This window comes from Chiloscyllium plagiosum, chromosome 28, assembly GCF_004010195.1.
Source record: "Chiloscyllium plagiosum isolate BGI_BamShark_2017 chromosome 28, ASM401019v2, whole genome shotgun sequence".
In the NCBI taxonomy this organism is placed as follows: Eukaryota; Metazoa; Chordata; class Chondrichthyes; order Orectolobiformes; family Hemiscylliidae; genus Chiloscyllium; species Chiloscyllium plagiosum.
The window spans coordinates 26,734,800-26,760,134 of NC_057737.1; the positions used below are offsets into that span (position 1 = coordinate 26,734,800).

The window sequence follows — 25,335 nt, forward strand, 5'->3', positions numbered from 1 at the left end:
TGGGGTCATGGTCAAGGGGATGGTAGGAGGAGGTATCTGCAAGCTGGCGTTTGGCCTCAGCGGTGTAAAGGTCAGTGCGCCAAACTACTACTGCGCCTCCCTTGTCAGCTGGTTTGATGGTGAGGTTGGGGTTGGAACGGAGGGAGTGGAGGGCTGCGCGTTCCGAGGGTGAGAGGTTGGAGTGGGTGGGAGGGGTGGGGGAGTTCAGTCCGAGGGTGAGAGACTACTATCCAGATTGGAAGGTAGCAGGAACAAGAGGTGAGCTGGAGTTGTTAGCTAACCACTCTGACTTTCAGTGAAGAATTGTCGTTGGTAGTTTCTACCCAATGTGTGAGACAATGGGAAACTGCTTATCAGTAAGGTGAGTTTAGATAATAATGGAATGCCAATGCACATGATGAAACATGACCTCTTGTGCCCATTAGTGAGCTATGAATTCTGCAGTTCAAAGCTTAGTTATTGAATCAGATTTTTTTTTTCTTTGCATTGAGAATCTCATTTCTGCAGATATCACTTTATTTTCCTGACTGTTACCAATGCTGATGTTATTCAGGGGCTGGGAAGATTCCAATCTTTGGTCTGCACTTTGCTCTCAGCAAGGTGAAAGAATGGATTGGCTACTCATCTTGCTGACAATCGCCATTGTCTATTCACAATCTGTCGCTCACCAAACGTTTCTCAGATATGCCAACTTCTCCATTGTGGCATCAGGATATGTCATGAGACAGACAACCATAAAACTCTTCAAAAATCAAAATATTATAGATGCTGAAAATCCAAAATAAGAAAAAAAAGCTGGAAAAACTCAGTTCAGGAAACTTCTGCAGAGAGAAATAGTTTTTGTTTCAGACTGATGACCTTTTAATCAGAATTACAGTTCTTCAACTGATCAAATTTAAGAATCTTCACTAAAGCACACAGTGTAAATCAGTAACTAAAAGGTAAAGTTGCCTTAAACCAAAGGGCTGCTATTTCATTAGAGAGACATAACTGCTGGTGGTTTAACCTGAGGGTCACTATGCCTCAAGTAAGGGGAGAAGTTGAGAAAGGGAATTCTTTGTGTTAGTCTCAACCAGTGCAGGAATTGAACCAATGCATCAATCTGGATTGCAAAACAGCCATTGGCCAACTCGCCAACTCAGCTAACCACACCCCCCCCACCACCACCCTGGCAAAAAAATCAAGAAGCATAGTGTGATATAGATTTAAATGGAAAAGAGAAAGCAGAATAAAGGTTGGACAATACAGGTGGGATTAATAGAAAATATCAAAAAGCCAGACAGGGAAGGTTGCAAAAAGTGCTAAGAGACACAGAATCAAAGCATTTAATTTTGCAAGCAAGAAACCAAACTTGGAAATGGAGCATAATTTATACACCATTAGAGTTTCATACAACATGGTGTTGATCAGCAAGCTTTGACTTTGTGTTTTTTTTTAGCAAAGTTTAAATTCTATGGTACCAAGTACTTATTTGCAAAACTAAACTAAATCTTCAACACTAATTTACTTATGAGAGAATAAGATTCACAGCTTTAAAATTTTCAGAGCTGGATGTTGTGATAATCAAATTACTTAATATGCCAATAGAAACCCGCTAACATTTCATTGCACTAAATGTACATGCCTTCACATTGTTAGTTGTTTTTTCATGTAGAAATAGTGGGTAAATTTCCCAATTTCTCACTACAGCCGTTTCAATGCTTAATCAATGGGTGAGAATTGCAGCAACATTTCATCTCAGATAGCAATGTACAGATTTCTGTGTTTAACTGTACATGTGGATACTCCAGACATTACTGTCACATTTCCACAATTAATAAAAGAAATGTTCACTGCCATAATCTTATTCTCATCACAAAGTCTGAGCCATAGAGTGAGAAATGGCAACATAGGAACTTAAGAATGTGAAAATTGGAAAGACTAGTTAACCAAAAAATGTGAATTTTAAGTAAAAAGGAATGTACAAACATAACTTTGTTAGTATAATGCTAGTCAATGTCCATGACATTGCATTTCCAGGGGTAAGACCAAGCATTGTTTTTAGATGAAACAAAGTGACAACGACAGATAATTGCTTGGGCTTGTTGGTGTAATTCAGCCTGTATTCAAAAAATCTTAGTGTCCTTGCCTCTATATAATATGAAACCAGAAAATATAATTCATAGTGAATTATCAATACATATGATAATTTGGGAAGCAGAGTATAGTTAATTCAAATATAGCCCTGTAGAGATTCCAGGAAAACATAAGGTGCTTTTTAGAGAGTAGATTGAATGGTAGAGTGTTGCAGAATTGAGATACAGTACTGCATCATGTCCATTGACAGAGAGCGTAATTACTGTGTAACAAGTTTATATGGGAAGTTTCTTATGCAACCACATACAGAAATAATTCAAAATGTTGACACAAAGGTACAAAAAAATTACACCCATAATTAAATGTTTTTCTAAATGTTTTCCAGAAATCCTTATAAACAATATCCGATTCACTATTTGACATGACTTGCCCTTGGTTTTAGTAATGAGTCGGTGTTTGGAAACATGATATGGAATGTGAATTAGACTGATTGCAAGTTTTCCTTAGAGTCATAGAGATCTACAGTCCCTAATGAGTCCCCAGCCCATTGCGTACATGCTGGTCAAAACAACTACCCAACTATTCTGATCCCATTTTTCAGTACTTTGCCCGTAGCCTTGTATACCTTGGCATTGCAAGTGTACATTGAAATACTTCTTAAATGTTATGAACTTTTCTGCCTCTACCACCCTTATGGGCAGAGAGAAATGTGTAATTATTTGGCCAAAATTAAGATTTCATAACTTGTGGTGAAAACTATTAACCTATCCATGAAAATGTTGAACATTTGGTATTTGTTGTATCTTCGTAAAGTATTTTATTTCAATATTTTTAATATTTATCATCTTTCATGGTGGAATTCATAAATAATGAGAGAAACACTGCACACTTTCCAAATTAGAGCACTGAGCATCTTCAATGACAGAAGAGAAGTGATAGTAATAAACACAAACATACTACAAATCCCAGGGTAGAGTAATCAATTAGACCCATTTATAAACAATATTCAACTCCCAGGTGTGTTCCTGGAAAGCAAACAACAATTTGAGTTTTAAAGTCAAGAGTAACACATAATAAAAATTATGTTTGGTAATGCTAGATGATGAAAATTTAACACATGATATTCATATTAAAATGGTTGGGGTATCATACAAATATGCTATTGATTAGCTTTCAATTGTGATCAGTAGCAATTTTCATATCCTATGGATTCAAGGATACACACATTTAAAATGCTCAGTATATTAATCAGCATTCAATAAAGGAATATTGAAGGTAATGTTTTGATATGCCAATTCATCAGAACCTAGTTTTTGTTACTTTACTGTCACTGACTTCCTACTTTTCCCTTCCAAGATAATTTGAATATGGCTAATCAACGTGGGTCAATTCAGACAACTGTCTGTAGTTCAGAGGCAGTCAAAAATGTGACAGGAAATCAATTGCATTTCAGAAAACATAGCTTCAGGCAGAATTAGATGCATGTTCTAAAATGTTTCAGTTCCCAAATAATACGCGTTGAGGCTGAATTTTGTAGTTTCAGACTCCCTTAAGCTGTGTAAATATTTAGTAGAATACCTGCAACTTTCATTTTTCTTTTGAATTCCTCAGAACTAGCATGTTGATCCAAAATTGCTCCTAATGATTGCATCTGTAACCAACTATTTTGAAATAGTCAAGAATACCTCTCAAATACTTCTGCCTTCATTGAGAAATTTCAGTCACAAAGCCTACGTCTTATAACTTTATAATAAAATAAACGTTGTGGATGCTGAAGATCTGAAACAAAAGCTGGGTAAACTCAGCAGGTCTGGCACCATCTGTGAGAAAGAAGCAGAGTTAACGTTTCAAGTCTGGTGACTCTTCATCAGAACTGTTAAAAGCCAGGAAAAACTGGTATTTGTACTGAAGTGGGGGAGGGGAAGAGGTGAGTGGATATGTGGAGAGAGACCCTAGACAGATATGAAAGGAGTAGGCAAATTAGGAGATAATGGATAAAAACTGAAAGAACTGCAGATAAACTCATAGAGTCATAGAGATGTACAGCATGGTAACAGACCCTTCGGTCCAATTTGTCCATGTCGACCAGATCTCCCACGCCAATGTCGTCCCACCTGCCAGCACCTGGCCTATATCCCTTCAAACCCTTCTTATTCATATTCCCATCCAAATGCCTTTTAAATGTTGCAATTGGCCTCCACCACTTCCTCTGGCAGCCCATTCCACACACGCACCACCATCTGTGTGAAACAGTTGCCCCTTAGGTCTCATTTATATCTTTCTCCTCTCACCCTAAACCTATGCCCTCTTGTTCTGGACTCCCCAACCCCAGGGAAAAGACCTTGTCTATTTACCCTATCCATACCCCTCAATATTTTCTAAACGTCTATAAGGTCTCCCCTCAGCCTCCAACATTCCAGGTAAAACAGCCCCAGCCTATTCAACCTCTCCCTATAGCTCAAATCCTCCAACCCTGGCAACATCCTTGTAAATCTTTTCTGAACCCTTTCAAGTTTCACAACATTCTTCTGCTAGGAAGGAGAACAGAATTGCATGCAATATTCCAACAGTGGCCTAACCAATGTCCTGTACAACTTCAACATGACCTCCCAATTCAATAATCTGACCAATAAAGGAAAACATGCCAAATACCTTCTTCACTATCAAATCCATTTGTGACTCTACTTTCAAGGAGTTATGAACCTGTACTCCAAGGTTTCTTTGTTCACCAACTCTCCCTAGGACCTTACCATTAAGTGCATAAGTCCTGCCGTGATTTGCCTTTCTAAAATGTAGCATCTCACATTTATCTAAATGAAACTCCAAGTGCCACTCATCAGCCCATAGGCCCATCTGATCAAGATCCCATTGTAATCTGAGATAACCCTCTTTGCTGTCCACCACACCTTCAATTTTGGTGTCATCTGCAAACTTACTAACTATACCTCTTATGCTCACATCCAAATTATTTATATAAATGATGAAAAGTAGTGGACCCAGCAGCGATTCTTGTGGCACTCCACTGGTCACAGGCATCCAGTCTGAAAAACAACCCTCCACCACCACCTCTGTCTTCCTCCTTTGAGCCAGTTCTGTATCCAAATGGCTAGTTTTCCCTGTATTCCATGAGATCTAACCTTGTTAACCAGTCTCCTATGGGGAACCTTATCGAATGCCTCAATGAAATCCATATAGATCATGCCTACCGCTCTGCCCTCATCAATCTTGTTACTTCTTCAGAAAACTCATCAAGTTTGTGAGATATGATTTCCCATGCACAAAGCCATGTTGACTATCCCTAATCAGTCCTTGCCTTTCCAAATATATGTACATCATGTCCTTTAAGATTCCCTCCAACAACTTGCCCACCACCGTCAGGCTCACTGGTCGATAGTTTCCTGACTTGTCCTTACCACCTTTCTTAAACAGTGGCATCATGTTAGCTTAACTCCAGTCTTCTGGCACCTCACCTGTGACTATCGATGATACAAATATCTCAGCAAGAGCCCAGCAATCATTTCCCTAGCTTCCCACAGAGTTCAAGGGTACACCTGATCAGGTCCCGAGGATTTATCCACTTTTATGTGTTTCAGCACTTCCTCCTCTGTAATATGGACATTTTTCAAGATGTCACCATCTATTCTCTACACTCTATATCTTCCATGTCCTTTTCCACAGTAAACACTTGCTGGAAATTAGAAACTAAAAACCAGAAATTGCTGGAAAAGCTCAGCAGATCTGGCACCATCTGTGGAGAGAAATCAGGGTTAATATTTCAGGTCCAGTGACTCTTCCTCAGAGGTGGAGATAATGGATAACAGGCCAGGACAATGAAAAATCTATAAAAGAAGAGCTAGAGTGAGAAAGTGGGTTAGGTGTGCTGAATGCAATCTATGCAGTATGATAATGGGCCTTGGAGTATGTGGGAATGGATGACTGTACTAAAAGCAAACCATGTCAAAGCAGGACCGGGTGTGCGGTGGGTAAAACACCTAGAAGGATAGAATCAGACATGGAAGTTATTGAACGCGATGTTGAGTTGTAGAAGCTCCAGGGTCCCCATGTGGGAAGTGATTTGCTGTTTCTCGAGCTTGCACCGAGGCTTCCTGCACCAGTGCAGCATGCTTTCACAATTTCAGTTTTTCTAAATAACAATTGCACTTGTAATCAACAAGGCATGATAGCAAGAAACTGAAATGCGAATAAATATTTCATCAAAATTAATTTATGGTTTAATTAAAGGCTTTGTTTGCTGGTTGAACATATTTTGGATGCATAGTCCCTTCAATTAAAAAAAAGTATAAATACATGAGAAAATAGGTATATACTTCACCAACTCTGGAAAAGTGGCTTGACAAGCAAATGCAACAAAATCAAGCAATGAACACAAAATAAACACACATTGTATGTTTTCAAGGTAACAAAACATTCTAAAGCATTCACAGGGTTAGGCTTACATGTCATGGTTCAAATTCTATTTTCAAGTGAGTTAGTCATGAAAATAACAGTAAAGATATTTCATGGTAATGGATGTCTTGCTGTTTAATACTGTCTCTTTTTTAACTTTGCTTTAAATAAGTGCTACACAAAATCTATGTGTCTTATTAATGTCCGTGATCAAAGTGTTTCTCTGTGAGGTTTGTGTGTTTTCTTACCATCAAAGTGATTTGATCCAATGTAAAAATCAGCAGCAAGCTTATCTGAATTTAAAATAAAGATGTGTATTCATTACTACATATTTTCCCTGGATGTTTAAAATGTAATTTCACATAGTACCACACACAGAGAGATTTACTACAATTAAGAAGTGGTTATATAAAGGAATGACTGTATTTCAGTCACTGTTATAAGAGCTCTGAATTCATGTTATAGCTAGAGTGGAGGTTTGGAAAAGCAGATGATTCTCAGTGAGCGGCAAGGCTTCTTATTGTTAAACTGTCAGGTCAGCCAAGAAGTGAGCTTGAAGTTTAAGTAGATTTGGAGGAGATGGGGTAATTCTTTCTCCCATTTTCTAGAAATACCTGTTTTATCTAGACTGTGTAGTTGTCTTTCAGATGGCTCAATGCTTTTCAGATATTATTTTCCATGTGTTTGTGTAAGAATAGCTTGTGCTGTTATTTTTAAAATCATGCAACTGACATAGCTACCTTACACGTGCCCTGTTACAAATCCAAAGTCCTTTTCCACGTAAAATGGTGTACTTGGCCACTAAACATCATGTGTTGGAGGTTTTCCCCATTTGAGACAGCCAAAGTATTTGTGTTTGGGATGAGGCCCATCATAATGCAACAAAGGGCTAATGAAATTCATTTCATAATTGTGCAACATGGCATGACAGCTCAGTGGTTAGTACTGCTGTCTCACAGCACCAGGGACCTGGGTTCCATTCCACTTTTGCGTGACTATGAGGAGTTTGCACATTTTCCTGATATCTGCATGGTTTTCCTCTGGGTGCTGTGGTTTCCTCCCACAGTGCAGAGATGTTCAGGGTAGGTGAATTGCCCAGTGTCCAGGGATGTGCAAAGTAGGTGCATTAGACATGGGAAATGAAGGGTTATAGAGGATGGGCCAAATGGCCTGCTTCCACACTGTAGGGATTCTGTGACTACCCATTGACTTTCAATATCTCTATCATCTATGGTGAAGTAGAAAAAGGAGTCAGCTGATATGTTAGTCTTCCTTGTTGACGGTCTGACATTAACAAATGAATGTGTTAATTTCATAAGTGACTGTAATTGTCCATATGTAATTTGGTTCATATCAGCTGACTGAAATTAATATTGCCAAAGTCACATGACAAGCTATTAGCCATCATAAAAAAAATTTGTGTCTAATTTATACATGCATAGCTTTAAAGTCGGTAATATCTCCACGCTTGTACCAAGTACCACATTTTTAGGACTGTGCATATTTCTGCTGCAACTAAAACAAATTGATAGTGCAATGTAAGCCTAGCATCATCTCAGGAGCAACGAGATATCTAAAATATTGAACACTATGACTTCAATAAACAGTAGAAAACACTCCACAATGTAAAAGCAATCTGCAAACAGCTAGTAAAGTAACAAGCACAATGTGAACATGAATGAAGGATAGCATTTTTGCACGTGTAAGCAAAATAGACAGATGTGTATATCTGGATCTTAATTTTATTTTGTTTTGGACAGTTGTTACAGCAGTTAATTTATACAGAATACATGTCAGCATACTAAAATGTATCATAAATACTGTGTTATTAAAACGTGAATGAGTGTTAAGACATTTCATTTTTGGGGTAAATAAGACTTTTTTGTTATTGTTTTATCCATTTAAGTATTTAAAAATCAATAAACTTGTTTTCTTACTCATTCTTAATTGATGTTCTATTCACCATTTCAGATTAAAATCATTAATAAGCTGTTTCAAACCCTTCACCAATACTGCTCGGACCTGAGCTGCAAAAAATGTAAGCGTCACCGGGAAATGACTGTTTCTCTGATATAGGCCAGTGATGCCCTATAACTGAAATGGAGACATTAGCAGGTAGCATAAAGCCACAAACAATTCCACAATGCACCAAAACATGGTGTAACTTCCTAGACACTACACTTTTCATGGAATCTAGTATTTGTTTTCTTTTTTGCAGAGAATAAGCAGAATAATCACAGGCAGATAAAACTTACAAATGCAGATAATTACACGTTACAAGTTAATTGAGATGTAGACATACCACAAAGGTTATTCAATGAAGTGCAAGAAGTCTGGCCTCAGTGTCAGAATGATTTTACTTAGTTGAAAGTGAATTATGGAACGAGCTAGTCACCAAAACTTTAAAGTAATATCATTAATGTGTAAAATGTAGACAATGATACAATTACAAAACATATAAACTAAAAGCACAAATAAGGAAATAAATGTGCTGCTATGAATCGTATCTATTGTAAGATTCACCAAACCAGTCAAAATATTAGATTGCAGGAAAAACAGGAGTTGGTTTCTGCTTACAGCTTCAATAAGACAGAAATGTACAGTGGTTTTATCTAACTTTCCAAAAGAATGACTTTTAAATAATTTCCTATCTTTCGTCTTTTCAGAAGAATCTGGTAAAATGTTCCATGAACTTGGCACATTAACCATCCCTGAGATAACCTTGACAAATACTAAAACAAGATCAGCTAGCAAGTAAATCATCAGAAAAAACAAACTCTGTCCAACTGTCCATAAAACAAAACTCAAGTTGGCCATCCGGCGGGATACTGGATCTGTGAGAGCCTCAGACACATGCAATAGCAGCCACAAGATCAGAAAGCTCATCAGAAGGAAACCTTGAACTTTTATCCAGTCTTTTACCGATGTCCTCGTCTTCATTATGTAAACACCAACCTGTACACCAGCCATGTAAATGGCTATGTATCCAAACAATGAAAAGAGTCCTTCTCTGTTGGCATTAATGAATCCAAACCTTGTGCCTTTGCCATCACTTCCATGTAATATAAATTGCTTCAGATTTGTAGTTTCAAGGAGCAACTGATAACAGATAGCAATGCTAGCTGACAAGATCCAGGAACTTCGCACAGGGCATAATATTAAAAGAAAAGATGATAAGACCCTAACAATTGCCAGGGTGAAAAAAAAGTTCCAATGTAAACCATATTCGGTTACATGCTCATGATAGTCCACTGTTTTAACACTTATTAAACGAGCTAATCCTAAGAAAACCAAAGGCCAAACTGCTATGATCTGTTTAATCACAAAACTAAATTTGGAATATGATATAGTTTTGTTCTTTTGTCTTGCTTCAGGAGATACAACAGCATTTGCAAATACAAAAGCTGCCACTCCAAAATCCATAATGCCAGTTCCATATGTTTCAGCTTTGGCATAGCGTCTTGGAAATATTGGAAAGTCCACGGCTAGAATGCTGATGCCAGTCTTTATGTTAATGAAAACACGAAACAAAGTGACAAAAGGAATATAATTCACATCTAAGTTGGTTTCCAAAAAAGATTTTATGACTTCTTTTAACTGCTGATGAGAGTGCTGTTTTCGTTGACTGTATATTTTAAATACAAATAATGCAAGTACAGCTGCTAGAACCAACACCAACCAGTGAAGCACATTTGCCAAAACTGTGCAGGACAATATAAGAAATGCCACTAACACAAAAAAATCAATCAGCAGAAGTCTTTTCCACGATGATGTTACACTTTCTCCAACAAAATACATTAATATCAGTCCTCGATAGGTGATACATAATGCAGACAGAATTAAACCCAATAAATTCTCAGCTAGAGTAGTACCACTCAGATTACTGATAAATTCTACTTTCAATTCTTTTTCTGCCATATTAGGAATGTTTATTTTTCTGAACAAGACTCCTTAAAATATGCTGTATTTGGCATTAATAGAATTAAAAAACGATTTAATAAAGACACAAAGACATTGATCAGAAACATTCAGTCTTCCTAGATGTTGCCTGAACATGTTGAGTATTTTCAGAATTACAATTGGGATGGTTGTTTCTGTTAAGTTAAATAGATCTTACGAGATCAAACGTGTTTTAAAAGGAATCCAACACGTATCAGATGATTATTTTGAAGGCATTCTCATTTCCTGACACAGTTTCTAATAGTTTCTAAAAGATGTTACGCCTGATTTGAGAGGAAGGGTCACTGGACTCGAAATGTTAACTCTGATTTCTCTGTACAGCTGCTGCCAGACCTGCTCAGCCTTTCCAGCAAATTCTGTGTGTGTCTGAGATTGTTTTGGTTATGCATTCGCGGCGCTCAGAAATGGGATTGAGCACATCACCCACAACGAGGAAAGTTACTCAATGTCTTCTGTGACAACACAAGCGAAAACAAGCAGTCTACTTTGTCAGGCATGATGTGGAGGTGCCGCTGTTGGACTGGGGTGTACAAAGTCAAAAAGCATCCCTTGTTAGGAACATCGGGGGCATAATCCCCGACCGTCACGGTCTCACAATGTTATCCCCACAAACCCGCTGTTTTGAGGATCCAGTTGAGCCAGTGACAAGGCCACAAGAGGGAATCCATTACCCGAATCATCTCGTCCTTGTCCCTCCAACGTTATCGAAATATTAAAATCGTTCGGATGAGGATTTATTCATTTGCTCACTCCCGTAACCTTTAACAACCAAGTTCTTCGCGACGGTTCAGGCTGAGGCCTAGGCCTGAGCGGCGGGACTCAGCGTTATGACAGCGCCAGACACCTTCCCAGACACTTGCGGTGCAGGGGCCTCGCGGGAGCAGGGACAGGGTGAAAGGTCACGGCGAACACCAACGGCCGCCAGAGCCCACGAGCTGGGAGACCAGACCAGCTCAGCCGGGCGCGCTCCCGCCAGTCCCCGCGAGCCAGGCGCGCTCCCGTCATAGCCCGCCCGGGGAGGGAGAGCGGGAATGGCAGCTTCCACTGACTACGCTCGGCGAGATCCGAGGGAAGCTCATCGCAAGCGGGGAGCTACCCCCTCGATAGAGGGGAGTCAGGTAAGAAGGAGGGGCTCTGCAAGGTTCGAGATGAGGGGCTGCTGGTCTCTGTAACTGCCTCTAACAGCCCTTCATTAACATGAGGCGGCGAGTTTTATTTACCCCACAGCAAAGAGTGATATTCGTGTGTCTCATTGCACTGCACGCTCTAACTACAGCTCTTCGATTGTGAAGCGAATCGCAGCGTTCTGTTCGAATACTGTATTAAAAATGTGCCAAGGCGATGAGAAATATGTCAAAAGATACTGCGCGCTGGCGGAAAGAAATGCTGCCAGTCTTGGGAATTTCAAATATCATACAATCTCAACCACATTGATAGTCACCAAGCCTGGACTAGATTTGATTTGCTGCAGTGTGTTTGAAGTCGGGAAAGGGACTGTGTAAGTGCACGTTATTTTACTGATCTCACGTCTGGTCACTAAACTCTAAAAGACTCCTGATCTTCAGGGAAACGAGTCTGGATGATTATAATTCGGGGTTTTCCTTTTACTTCTTGGGACAAAACTGGCGTTATCCAAACATTTTTAAGAGGCAAGATTGCTGTGATAGTGGCGCCGTTAATTAAATACTTTTAATTTTTGGTCGTGAGAAGTCTGGACAAAAGAGGGAAATGAATCATCCACGAGTCACAACTGTAATTCGCTTTCCCTGATGTCCAAAAATATGATTGGATTTGAATTTCCATCGTATTTCCAAACCGACTTTCTCAAGCCTTTGTCTGTGAGTGTGTAGGACGGTTAAACGGGCAGGATCAAGCTGGGCTGTGATGCAACCATCGCTGAATAGTTTGCTATCTGAGTTAATGGCTGAGCAATGACAGTTTGTGCTTTATTGTCATGACTCCTAATAATGAAAATACACTCCTGAAAAACTTGCTTATTTTTTTGAAAAAGAGGAAATTCTAAAATGTTTTGTTTTTAAATGGAGAGAAAACTTTGAACCTTAACAGTGACCTGTCACCAAGATCATCAAAATGATAAAGCTGATTGCGTTTCATTAACAGTATCCCAAGAGCACCCCGCCGATTCCTTGAACATCTTAGAATTGTACTTTTTTTATTATTGTGTTGGCTTTCTTTCTGCTTTACTAGACTGGGAGCGATAATCACACGATGTAATGGTATGTTTGAACTTGCATTGCTGGATGTTGAGTAGTTTTATACAGCCTCTTGCAATGCTGATTGATTTCAAATTGACCAATCCCTTACAGCTAAAGAACAGTTTTAAGTTTGGTTGAAAATAACGTACATCTATTAAATTCGACCTTGCCGGGGAATAATACACTAACTGTAAAGGTTGTGTCAGAACATTTATAGGTGTAATTTTCCTAGGCATAATAGTTGAACCATTAAATTCCTAGGTGCACAGCAATAATATTGTTCCTAGGATGTATTCGCTGAGACAGCAAGAACAGGCTTGTGGCCCTTACTGACTTGGATAGAGTAATCTTGCGTCTGACTTTGTGGTAACAGTCAAGCCTTTCACAGATTTTTGTGTTTAACTCCACCCTGTTGAAAAATGCCATGCTGGCATTAGGATTATAGAAATTTACAGTTGGCTGTGGTGTGTTTTGTTACAAAAGTAGCAAGCTAGAAATAACTCACAGCCAAGATGTGTACTGTGAAGTCACCATCCTGGCTTGTGAACAATGCTTGGGCCACAGTGCTTGGATTTCATTATAGCAACTTCCAAGCTGTAACTATTAGTTGTAACTTCTTACATTTTCATATTTGCTTTTTGGGTATGCATTTAGACAATTGTAAAATACTGTTCTTGATAAAACAAATCGCTTTAAAAAATACGCAGATGTTGACAATTTAGTATTTACGGAAAGAATACAACAGTATGGATTATGGTGCGGCAGTGGTAGTGTCCCTAGCTCTAAACCAGGAGACCTGGGTTCAAGTCCCATCTACTCCAGTGGTGTTGGGTATGTGGTGCTGGAAAAGGACAGTCGGTTAGGCAGGATCTGAGAAGCAAGAGAATCACCGTTCTCCTGCTCCTTGGATGTTGCCTGACTGGCTGTGCTTTTCCAGCACCACACTCTCGACTGGTCTCTAGCATCTGCAGTCGTCACTTTCACCTACTCCAGAGGTGAGTTTAATATCTGTGAACAGATTGATTGATTAGAAAATATAGAAAATACAATAGTAAGGACACTTGTGGTGCAGTGGTAGTGTTTCTGCCTCTGAGGAAGGAGGCCTGAGTTCAAGTTCACCTGTTCTAGAAGTGTTCCTGAACAGGTTAGTTAGGAAATATCGAGAATACAGCAGTTCAACTAGAGTCATAGAGATGTACAGCACAGAAACAGACCTCTCGGTCCAACTTGTCCATGCCAACCAGATATCCCAACCTAATCTCGTCCCACTTGCCAGGGCCTGGCCCATATCCCTCCAAAACCTTTCTATTTATATACCCATCCAGATGCCTTTTAAAGGTTTCAATTGTACTAGCCTCCACTGCTTCCTCTGGCAGCTCATTCCATACATGTAACTCATTCTGCGTGAAAAAGGTGCCCTTTAGGTCTCTTTTATATCTTTCCCCTCTCACCCCACGCCAGGAAACAGACTTTGTCCATTTATTCCATCCATACCCCTCATGATTTTATAAACCTCTATAAGGTCTCCTCTCAGCCTCTGATGTTCCAGGGAAAACAGCCCATGCCTGTTCAACCTCTCTGGATAGGTCAAATCCTCCAACCCTGTCAACATCCTTGTAAATCTTTTCTGAGTCCTTTCAAATTTCACAACATATTTCTGATAGGAAGGAGAGCAGAATTGCACACAATATTCCAAAAGTGGCCTAACCAATGTCCTGTAAAGCCACAATATGACCTCCCGACTCCTGTACTCAATACTTTGATCAATGAAGGAAAGCATACCAAATGCCGCCTTCACTATTCTATCAACCTGCGACTCTGCTTTCAAGGAGCTATGAACTTGCACTCCAAGGTCTCTTTGTTCAGCAACACTCCCTAGGACTTTACCAGTAAGTGTATAAGTCCTGCGAAGATTTGCTTTCCCAAAGTACAGCACCTCGCACTTATCTAAATTAAACTTCATCTGCCACTCCTCAGCCCATTGGCTCATCTGATCAAGATCCCATTATAATCTGAAGTAGCCTTCTTCACTGTCCACTACACTTCCAAATTTGGTGTCATCTGCAAACTGACTAACTATACCTCTTATGTTCATATCCAAATCATTTATATAAATGAAGAAAAGTAGTGGATCCAGCACCCATCCTTGTGGCACTCCACTGGTCACAAGCCTCCAGTCTGAAAAACAATCCTCCACCACCACCCTCTGTCTTCTTCCTTTGAGCCAGTTATGTATCCAAATAGCTAGTTTTCCCTGTATTCCATGAGATCTAACCTTGCTAACCAGTTTCCCATGGGGAACCTTGTCAAATGCTTTACTGAAGTCCATATATATCAGGTATATCACTCTGCCCTCATCAAATCTCTTTGTTACTTCTTTAAAAAATTCAATTAAGTTTGTGAGACATGATTTCCCACGCACAAAGCCATGCTGACTGTCCCTAATCTGTCCTTACATTTCCAAATACATGTCCTCATGATTCCCTCCAACAAGTTTCCCACCACTGACGTCAGGTTCACTGGTCTATAGTTCCCTGGCTTGTCCTTATCGCCTTTCAGAAACATAAGGTGAAATTTTTCTGGCACTGGCGGGAACTTTGGAAAAATACGGCAAGAATGGAAAACCCAATTCTTGACATTGAGAAAAACAGTCCCTTAAGTTAAAACAGTGAGTTTTAAATTTAGCTATACTGTAATTGGTGACCACCTTATTTCCAGGTATTTGCATCTCATTATTAGCTAATCTCACCTCATTTAGGTGTAGTTTGTGCTTCTCCCATGCACTGGTGAGAAACTAGACAATGTCAGTTCCTGATGAAGGACTTATGCCTGAAACACCGACTCTCCTGCCACTCGGATGCTGCCTGACCTGCTGTGCTTTTCCAGCACCATACTCTCGACTCTTATCTTCAGCATCTGCAGTCCTCACTTTCTCCGCAATGTCAATTCCCAACTTGAAAGTTAGACCAATACCATTAAAACTTTGCAATGTAAGTTGTCCATGAGTTCCAGTGCCCCTTTCAGGTTGTTCTGTGTGCAGAGACACGGACCTACCATGCATCTGCATTGGATGCATTTTATGGCTTTTAGATTGTTTTTCATTAGTGCTGACTTACTTCATGCTTGCTTGGACACTCAGCATCTGTGGCTACCCTTGCCTTTTAGCTCATTACTGCTTCAAAGAGAATATAGAAAATATTGCTACGTCAATATCACACCAATAGCATGTGCGAGTAGCTTATCTGCCAGCACACACATGTGCTTCAACAAATGGATAGCTCCGAAAGTCAAAGGTGACCAGTCTTTAACGATGTGAAGCTATCAGTCACAAATGTCAATCAAGAGCATCACCATATCTCAGTTTGGGGCTTGGCCACATGTGAGTCATGTATTTGGTGTGAGCAGGGTCTAGGGATCCATGACTTTTCACTCTGAGCCTTGGGCCATGGTCAGTTCTGCAGATCATAAAAGCAGCCTGGGCATCACATATAAGTCATTTGTGGTGTTGTAGAGACATCGGTTTTGGGCCGGACTGTAACATTTCAGTTGAGATCGGCCAAGGTTAGAATTGGGGTTTGGGGCAGTAGACAACAAGGAAGGTTATTAGAGATAACCTGTGCAATGTATTGGAAAGTGGGCAACTCAGGTTTGGGAATGGCATGTATTATGCTCTGATGCAGAAGGGGTATTGACAGTGAAGGAATCAACACAAATATAAAGGTGGATCTGATATATCTCCCTGTGTCTGCGTGGGTTTCCTCCGGGTGCTCCGGTTTCCTCCCACAGTCCAAAGATATGCAGGTCAGGTGAATTGGCCATGCTAAATTGCCCGTAGTGTTAGGTAAGGGGTAAATGTAGGGGTGTGGGTGGGTTGTGCTTCGGCGGGGCGGTGTGGGCTTGTTGGGCCGAAGGGCCTGTTTCCACACTGTAAGTAATGTAATGTAATCTAATCTAATCTAAATAACATCGGAGGGTACTGAGGGGTAATTTCACAAGTATCTACCACTCTGACTTTACTGGGGGGACAATGAATATTGGAACAAGGAAATATGTTATACCAAGGGCTGTGGGGGCAAATTGGGGATATTAACTGTTGAATAAAAGGATTAGATGTGAACGTGAGGAGTCTGTATTCTGGTAGAATTGGCAGGGATAGCAACAAAATATGATGCGTGAAGTGGGGAAGAGGGAAGAGAATTTTACTAGGTAGAGCCTGAAGCCCATTCTTAGGAGCATGACCTAGTATGTCATTAGGTTAGGTTAGATTAGATTAGATTACTTACCGTGTGGAAACAGGCCCTTTGGCCCAACAAGTCCACACCGACCTGCCGAAGCGCAACCCACCCATACATTTACCCCTTCACCTAACACTACGGGTAATTTAGCATAGCCAATTCACCTGGCCTGCACATCTTTGGACTGTGGGAGGAAACCGGAGCACCGGAGGAAACCCACGCAGACACAGGGAAAATGTGCAAACTCCACACAGTCGCCTGAGGTGGGAATTGAATCCAGGTCTCTGGCGCTGTGAGGCAGTAGTGCTAACCACTGTGCCACCATGCCGCCTTTGACCAAATCTCAACAGCACAATAAGGAAGATAAATGGCTGGCAACAAATTTACAGTGGGTGGAATAAAGTTTCCATCTTATTTTGGTCTTTGGGGTGGGGTGTAAATGTTTGCCTTATGAGTTCTTGTTTGGGAGGTAGTTGAGCATTGGTCATTATCTGTGCTTGAACGAGTGTGTGCTGTCTCATTAAGTATGTTGGAATGAATCTTTGCTTCCAGAGAAGAGTGTACTTACAAATGTGTCGTGCACACACAAGGTGCCCATAAATATGGAACATTAGAGGAAGCAAGCCACTATTACAAGACACTTGTTTAGCCTCTGTGATCTCCTTGTTAAAGTGCTAAGTCTTGCACACACACATGAATGTCAGGATTGAAGGATACATAACGTCCACTGCTCAGAGTTGAGCAACGTTCCAATCCTCCTTGGTGTGGATGAAGAGATTGCTGAATTCTGGCCTTGTGGTCACATAACAAGGTCCTTTATCTAAATTGACAGTCAGTGAGATGTGATAATTGAAAGTGCATATATATTTAGAGATGTGAAGGCATATTTCCAATGATGTGTCCCTGTACTACGTTGTGCCCTGGGAGAGTTTTTCCTTGCCCTCTCACTAAGACTTAGTGCAGTCCTGGTGCTTGCAGCTGGGATGGAAGGAACTTTCTCTTTAGTGGACCTTGTTGGCGTGGAGGATTTGGGTAAATGACCAAAGGGGTATTTGCAGCTAGAGGGTTCAGACATGTTGAGAGTGACCTTTCCAAATGTAGGCTCACTCCTGTTGGCTGCAAATTCTGTAGGGTTGGGGATTGCAGGGAGATCAAGGAGTCTGACACCTTTGGAATGTATTGACCCGTAACCTCTGGGGAGTTCTCTGTAGTTCCTCTGTCTGGGTGTCTGCTAGTACCACCACTTCTCCTTGAGAGGAAGGATAATCTGGAATGAGGTTGACATAACTTGGTCCCCTTTTCCCATGCCACTGATGCTGAGCACCAATGGCTAAAGTGATGGGCGCAGATATGCATGCTTTCCATGCAGCTACTGGGTCCTGCTAGCGCTGGCTTTCCACAACACTGTCAACCTGTCCATGGAGGCAGTGATGTGTGTGCATGCCGGTCCCAGCATTGTGATAATATCTGTAGACTTCTCCAAATTTCACTGTGCATCGCTGAGCAAATCTGCCTGCTTTCTGTTCTACATTTATACAATATAATTAATGGCCAGCACTATGGGTCATTTTTTTTACCTGTACTCGAACAGTGCTTGGTCTCCAGCAGTCCACAGTCCTCTGACTGTCAGTGAAAGTGTTAGCAGAGACATTCCAGTGATGTGTTCACCAGCTTGTGCTCTTGATTCTAATTTAGATAGCGAACCCATTGAGGTGAAAGACTCCCAGTGGTCACAGGAGAAAGCCTGCAAGTGCATCCTCAGGTCTCTGTGGTTGCTTCCACAGAGGAGGAGGAGCACTTGGGCTGGCATATTTGGAGCAGTGGCTGCATGGGTGTTGCTGTTATATGCCATTAGTTGTGCAATAGAGGTAGCAGTTTGAGAATCTTTGTAAGCGGATAGAGTTGGTAACTTGAGAGTACAGTGCAGCAAATCTTACTGGGTTGCCTTGATGTGAATGTCTTGGCACTTGATGTGAGCAGTTTCTATCATTTCCAGCCATCTTGAGGGGTGAAGAACTGGACGTCGGCCACCATGCCACATGTCTATCTTAGTCATTTCTGCACAGTTAGGAGCCATTTTCTCTGCCGTGAGACAAAGGGAGAGCTTGACTGAGATGAAAGGAAATGGAAGAACTGTTGGTACAGGAACAGCAGAGGTGGTGAGATGACCTGAGTGAATGAGGAGCTGGAAATGTATTGCTGGAAAAGCGCAGCAGGTCAGGCAGCATCCAGGGAACAGGAGAATCGACGTTTCGGGCATAAGCCCTTCTTCCTGAAGAAGGGCTTATGCCCGAAACGTCGATTCTCCTGTTCCCTGGATGCTGCCTGACCTGCTGCGCTTTTCCAGCAACACATTTCCAGCTTTGATCTCCAGCATCTGCAGACCTCACTTTCTCCTGAGTGAATGAGGAGGAGGGGTAGGAAGGGTTTTGGAGGATGAGGTGTATGGGAGATTTTCAGTGGAGCTGCTGCATGCAATATTGAGAATTTTGGACCATTAGCCTTGAAAATATTACTGGCTGGTGGCAGTGTCAGAGTGAGGGTGAGAATGCAGAGAGAAGATGGTAGCACTTGTCCTTGCAGAACATAGAGATTATTAACCTTCCTTTGGCAAGGCTGGGAATTTCTTTTGGTCCACAAAATAGCACTCGCCCTGGCCGCAAAGACCGTTCCCTCCGTGACTACCTGATCGGTCCACGCCCCCCTACAACCCACCCTCCCATCCTGGCACTTTCTCCTGCCACCGCAGGAACTGTAAAACTTGCACCCACACCTCCTCCCTCACCTCTATCCAAGGCCCTAAAGGAGCCTTCCACATCCATCAAAGTTTTACCTGCACATCCACTAATATCATTTATTGTATCCGTTGCTCCCGATGCAGTCTCCTCTACATTGGGGAGACTGGACGCCTCCTAGCAGAGCGCTTTAGGGAACATCTCAGAGACACCCGCACCAATCAACCAAACCGCCCCGTGGCCCAACATTTCAACCCCCCCTCCCACTCTGCCGAGGACATGAAGGTGCTGGGCCTCCTTCACCGCCGCTCCCTCACCACCAGACACCTGGAGGAAGAACGCCTCATCTTCCACCTCGGAACACTTCAACCCCAGGGCAACAATGTGGATTTCAACAGTTTCCTCATTTCCCCTTCCCCCACCTCACCCTAGTTCTAAACTTCCAGCTCAGCACTGTCCCCATGACTTGTCCGGACTTGTCCTACCTGCCTATCTCCTTTTCCACCTATCCACTCCACCCTCTCCTCCCTGACCTATCACCTTCATCCCCTCCCCCACTCACCCATTGTACTCTATGCTTCTTTCTCCCCACCCCCACCCTCCTCTAGCTTATCTCTCCACGTTTCAGGCTCACTGCCTTTATTCCTGATGAAGGGCTTTTGCCCGAAACGTCGATTTCGCTGCTCCTTGGATGCTGCCTGAACTGCTGTGCTCTTCCAGCATCTGTAGTCATTGTTTTTACCTACCTGCTATATGAATGCAGGCCGGCTGTGGTCTCCTTTGACGGCTCTTTACCTAGCACTATGTCCATAGTATCTTCAGGTCCCTTCTCTGACGTGGCGTTCCAACATATTTTACGGTGACATCCTGTTGCCAAAGCAAATGGAACAGAGTCGAAAACCGGCGCTAGAAAAAGCACAGGAGTTCAGGCAGCATCCAAGCAGCAGGAGAGTCGACGTTTCTGGTTTAAGCCCTTCATCAGGAATGTGAAAGGGGAGGTGGGCTAAAAGATAAATGCAGGGGTGGGGTAGGGCTGGGGTACAGGAGGGAAGGTGGGTGGGATGGTGATAAGTGGATGCAGGTGGAATTTGATTGTGATAGGTCAGTGGGGAGGGTGGAGCAGATAGGTCAGGTCAAGAGGGCGGTGGTGAGTTGGAGGATTGGATCTGAGATGTGGTGGGGACATATGGAAATTGGTGAAGTTACTATTGATGCCATGTAGTTGAAGGGTTCTGAGGTGGAAGATGAGCCGTTCTTCCTCCACTTCGCAGGTGGTTTTGATTTGGCAGTGGAGGAGGGCAGAATTTGCTTGTCCTTGGGGGAGTTGAAGTAGTAGTCACAGGGTGGTGGGATTGTTTGGTGTGTGAGGACCAGAGATGTTCCCTGAGCTGCTCCGTGAGTTGGCGCTTGGTCTCCCCGATGTGGAAGAGGCCACGTCGAGAGCAGTGGCTACAGTAAATGAGATGGGTGGATGTGCAGGAAAGTCTCTGCTGGATTTGAAATGACGCTTTAGGGTTCACTATTTTCTATTTCATCTGCATCCACCTATTCCCATCCCACCTACCTTCTCCCCCAGTTCCACCCACCCCAACCAACACCCCCCCCCTCCCCCAGTCCACTTCCCCTTCCACACTCCTAAAGGGCTTATGCCCAAAATGTCAACTCACCTGCTTTGATGCTGCGTGACCTGCTGTGCTTTTTCCAGTGCCATACTTTTCGACTCTGACTCTCCAGCATCTGCATTCCACTCACCCCTAGTTGCTGAAAAATAATGGAACAGCACTTAGTAGGAGGTTCCTGGCATTCAGTTTTTGAAGTGATGAGTAATTGAGGTTTAAGTATGGCACCATTGGAGCGAACAGCCAAGATACTGGTGGTAGTGAGTACCTCCTGCCTCTACTGCCGTGTAATTGCATGAGAAGGGTGCCGTGGAGCCTGAAAACAAAATAATGAGGTGAATAGCAGAAAACCTTTTGAGACAAGTCAGCATAAGGCATGGCGAGAAACCCTCTATGAATCTCCTTAAAAATAGCTGCCAGAAAATAGGACAATTCAGTCAATAGAATCCTTGTCATGTATACCAATCAATGTTTAGTGGTACAAAATCAAATTGTATGGTGATGTCAATTTGGGGGCAATTCACTAAAAAAGCTTTTTAGTATACTGAAACATCAGATTTTAATTTGGCTTAAGTCTGAAGTTAATGCTTGCTGGAATTAAGAATAAATTGTTATTTTTTAGAATTGATTATTTACTCTTATTTGGGAAAATTTCTGGTAGTAATTTGTAAAAAGAGCCTTCATGAGTAGAGCGTGATCTTGCAAATGATTGATAGGGCTATTGAATTGAAACTGAATCTTATGATCTGGTTGTAAATACAAGTGTTTTAGTTTGTGGAGGGAAGTATGTCCAAGAACTGGTCAGAGAACGCCATATTGTTGCCGCACGAAGTGGATAACAACATTTTTTTTGCCTTTTTGGAAATAGAAAAATTTAGTAAAAATTCTGATTTTTTCAAAAATAATTCCAGAGGATTTGTTAAAATGGTCACTGAGTGTACAATTTGCTTTGTTTATGGTATATTTTGCCATCCATGTCATGGTCCATGTCCATTCTTCTAAGAGAAAACAAAATGGTAATTTAACAAAGTGTGCAAGACCTTAAAATGCTTGACCACTTTCTGCCCAGATTGAACTGCAGCAGGGTTTTTATAAAAAAAAAATTAGTTACTGTAAAAATTAATATGGTTATTTGATCATACTTCCCAGATGTTTCAATGAATTTTGGGAACAACAATTTTAATGTTGTTTCAATGCACCTTGTTACAATCTGGCAAGAGACTGTTGATGTTTAAATAGAAATTCAAACATCTCATTTTAACTAATAGAACTATGTCACAAGACTTCAGCTTCTTTTAACAAAATAGAAACTTTATTTTCAGGGAGGAAAACAGAAAACAGGGTCAATTAGCTTGCCATCTATCATAGGGAAAAAAGGACCTCCAAACGGACCCCACCACCAAGGATATATTTCCCTCCCCTCCCCTATCAGCATTCCGTAAAGACCACTCCCTCCGTGACTCCCTCGTCAGGTCCACACCCCCCACCAACCCAACCTCCACTCCCGGCACCTTCCCCTGCAACCGCAGGAGGTGCAAGACTTGCGCCCAGCCGGAAGATGAGGTGTTCTTCCTCCAACCGTCGTTTTGTTGTGGTCTGATGATGGAGGAGTCCAAAGACCTGCATATCCTTGGTGGAGTGGGAGGGGGAATTGAAATGTTGAGCCACTGGGTGGTTGGGTTGGTTGGTCCGGGTGTCCCAGAGGAGTCAAATCCATCAAATTCAGCACCGCCTTCCTAACCTGAGATCTTCTTCCCGACCTCTCCGCCCCCACCCCAGTCTGACCTATCACCCTCACCTTGACCTCTTTCCACCTATCACATTTCCGATGCCCCTTCCCCAGGTCGGTCCTCCCTATCTTTTATCTTAGCCTGCTGGACAAACTTTCCTCATTCCTGAAGAAGGGCTTATGCCCGAAACGTCGATTCTCCTGTTCCCTGGATGCTGCCCGACCTGCTGCGCTTTTCCAGCAACACATTTTCAGATCTATCATAGGGAAGCTGTTAAAAGCTAATATTAAAGTCATGATTTTGTGAAAGGGAAATCATGTTTAACCAATTTATTTGGTGTTTTTTTTTGAGATATAAACATGCGCTGTGGATAAAGGGGAACTGGGAGGTGTACTCTACTTAGATTACCGGAAGGCATTTAAAAATGTGCCAGATCATCGGTTATTGCAGAAAACCTAAGCTCATGATGTAGCAAGTAACATATTGACACAAATAAAAGATTGGCAAGCTCATAGGGAACAGTAGTATGAATGGATTGGTTCTCTGGTTGGCAAACAATGTTCCATAGAGACCAGTGTTGGGGCCATAACAGTTTACAATTTTATGTAAATGACTTGGATGAAGAGATCAATGACTCAAAGATGGGTAGAAAAATAAGCAGTGAAAAGGACATTAGGTGACAAATTGATAGAGATGGATTAAATGGGTGGAAAAAATTTTGCAAATGTGAGAAAATGTGAAATTGTCCATTTTGGCATGGAGAATATAAAAGAAGCATATTATCTAATTGGGTGAGAAATTGTAAAAAAACCCTAAGATGCTGAAAAATCTGAGTATCCTAATGCAAGAATCTCAACAGGTTTGTGTGCAGAATCAGGAAGTAATTAAGAGTTAATAATGTTATTTATGATGAGGGAAATTGAGTACTTAAATAGGGAAGTTATGCTTCATTAATATAGGGCACAGGTGAGACCTCACCTGGCGGCATGATGGCTCGGTGGTTAGCAATGCTGCCTCACAGCACCAGGGACCCAGGTTCGATTCCAGCCTCAGGTGACTGTCTGTGTGGTGTTTGCACATTCTCCCTATATCTGTGTGGGTTTCCTCCAGGTATTATGCGCACTATTGGTCTCTTTATTGAAGGAAATATGTAAGTGTATTGGAAGCAGTTCAGATGTTTACTTGACTAATACCTGAAATGGGTGGGTTGTCTTATGAGGAAAGATTAGACAGATTAGATTTGTATCAGCTGGAGTTCAGAAGAGTAAGAGGTGACTTGAGAAGGATCTTGGCAGGGTAGATGCGGAAAGTGTGTTTCCTCTTGCGGAGAAATCTAGAATCGGGGGTCATTTTACAAATAAGCTGTTCCCTATTTAAGATAGAGATGAGGAGTTTTCTTTTCGCTCATGGTTGTGAGTCTTTGACAGTATCTTTCTTAAAGGCACTGGAAAATATCTTTGAATATTTTTTGGTCAGAGGTAAATTCGTAAGCAAAATGGTAAAGATTATTGGGGGAAGGTTAGATGACAATAAGGAGTAACCAAATCTTATCAAATTGCAGAACATGCTCAGGACCAAAAAAGTGGCCCACTTCTTCTACTAATTCGTATGTTCATATGTATGTGGAATGTGTTAGAGAAGAATATTTGAGGAAGTTAACATTATTAATACTATAGCTCCTAACTATGTGTGTTTTGCACTCAGGTTTACTTAAAATCACCCTCCAAAGTCTCTAATAAGACAAATAAACTATTAATCTGTAGAGACCACGCAAAGATGTGCTACAGCCCTCTGAAGAATCCTCCTCAGCTCCAATTATTCCAGAGGAAATACTTTCATTTGCCATTTCTTGACTGTGGATTCCTGCAGACTATCCTTTATTCTGGTTACTTTTCAATCCTTCCAAGCTAATTCAGCTGATTACTTTTTTTTTATAAGAGGTATTAGGCAAGAACTTTCGAAAGCTGATTGGAGGCAGATGTTCGCAGGTAAAGGGACGGCTGGAAAATGGGAAGCCTTCAGCAATGAGATAACAAGAATCCAGAAAAAGTATATTCCTGTCAGGGTGAAAGGAAAGGCTGGTAGGTATAGGGAATAAAGAAATTGAGGGTTTGTTCAAGAAAAAGAAGGAAGCATATGTAAGGTAGAGACAGGATAGATTGAGTGAATCCTTAGAAGAGTATAAAGGAAGTAGGAGTATACTTAAGAGGGAAAGCAGGAGGGCAAAAAGGGAACATGAGAGAGCTTTGGTAAAAAGAATTAAGGAGAAGCCAAAGGGCTTTTACAAATACATTAAGGACAAAAGGATAACTAGGGAGAGAGTAGGGCCCCTCAAAGAGCAGCAAGGCGGCCTTTGT

General features: G+C 41.6%; 2 protein-coding genes across 4 annotated transcripts in view; one reads left to right on the forward strand and one right to left on the reverse strand.

The window, feature by feature from the left end:
* Positions 1–8,207: 8,207 nt before the first annotated feature.
* Positions 8,208–11,221, reverse strand: pigw (phosphatidylinositol glycan anchor biosynthesis, class W). The gene has a single exon (XM_043718564.1). The coding sequence runs from the start codon at positions 10,399–10,401 to the stop codon at positions 8,875–8,877; it is 1,527 nt and encodes a 508-aa protein (XP_043574499.1). The 5' UTR covers positions 10,402–11,221; the 3' UTR covers positions 8,208–8,874.
* A 194-nt stretch (positions 11,222–11,415) lies between these two features.
* The window catches only part of LOC122564067 (unconventional myosin-XIX), a 62,318-nt gene continuing 48,398 nt past the window's right edge, over positions 11,416–25,335 (forward strand). For all 3 annotated transcript variants that reach the window (XM_043718561.1, XM_043718562.1, XM_043718563.1), the window contains exon 1: positions 11,416–11,561. In XM_043718561.1, coding sequence (XP_043574496.1) covers positions 11,475–11,561 — 87 coding nt within the window. In that variant the 5' untranslated portion in view covers positions 11,416–11,474. The remainder of the gene's footprint in view (positions 11,562–25,335) is intronic.

Coding starts and splice junctions, on each gene's coding strand:
- pigw (XM_043718564.1), bottom strand. CDS start 10,401: ATGGCAGAAAAAGAATTGAAAGTAGAATTTATCAGTAATCTGAGTGGT.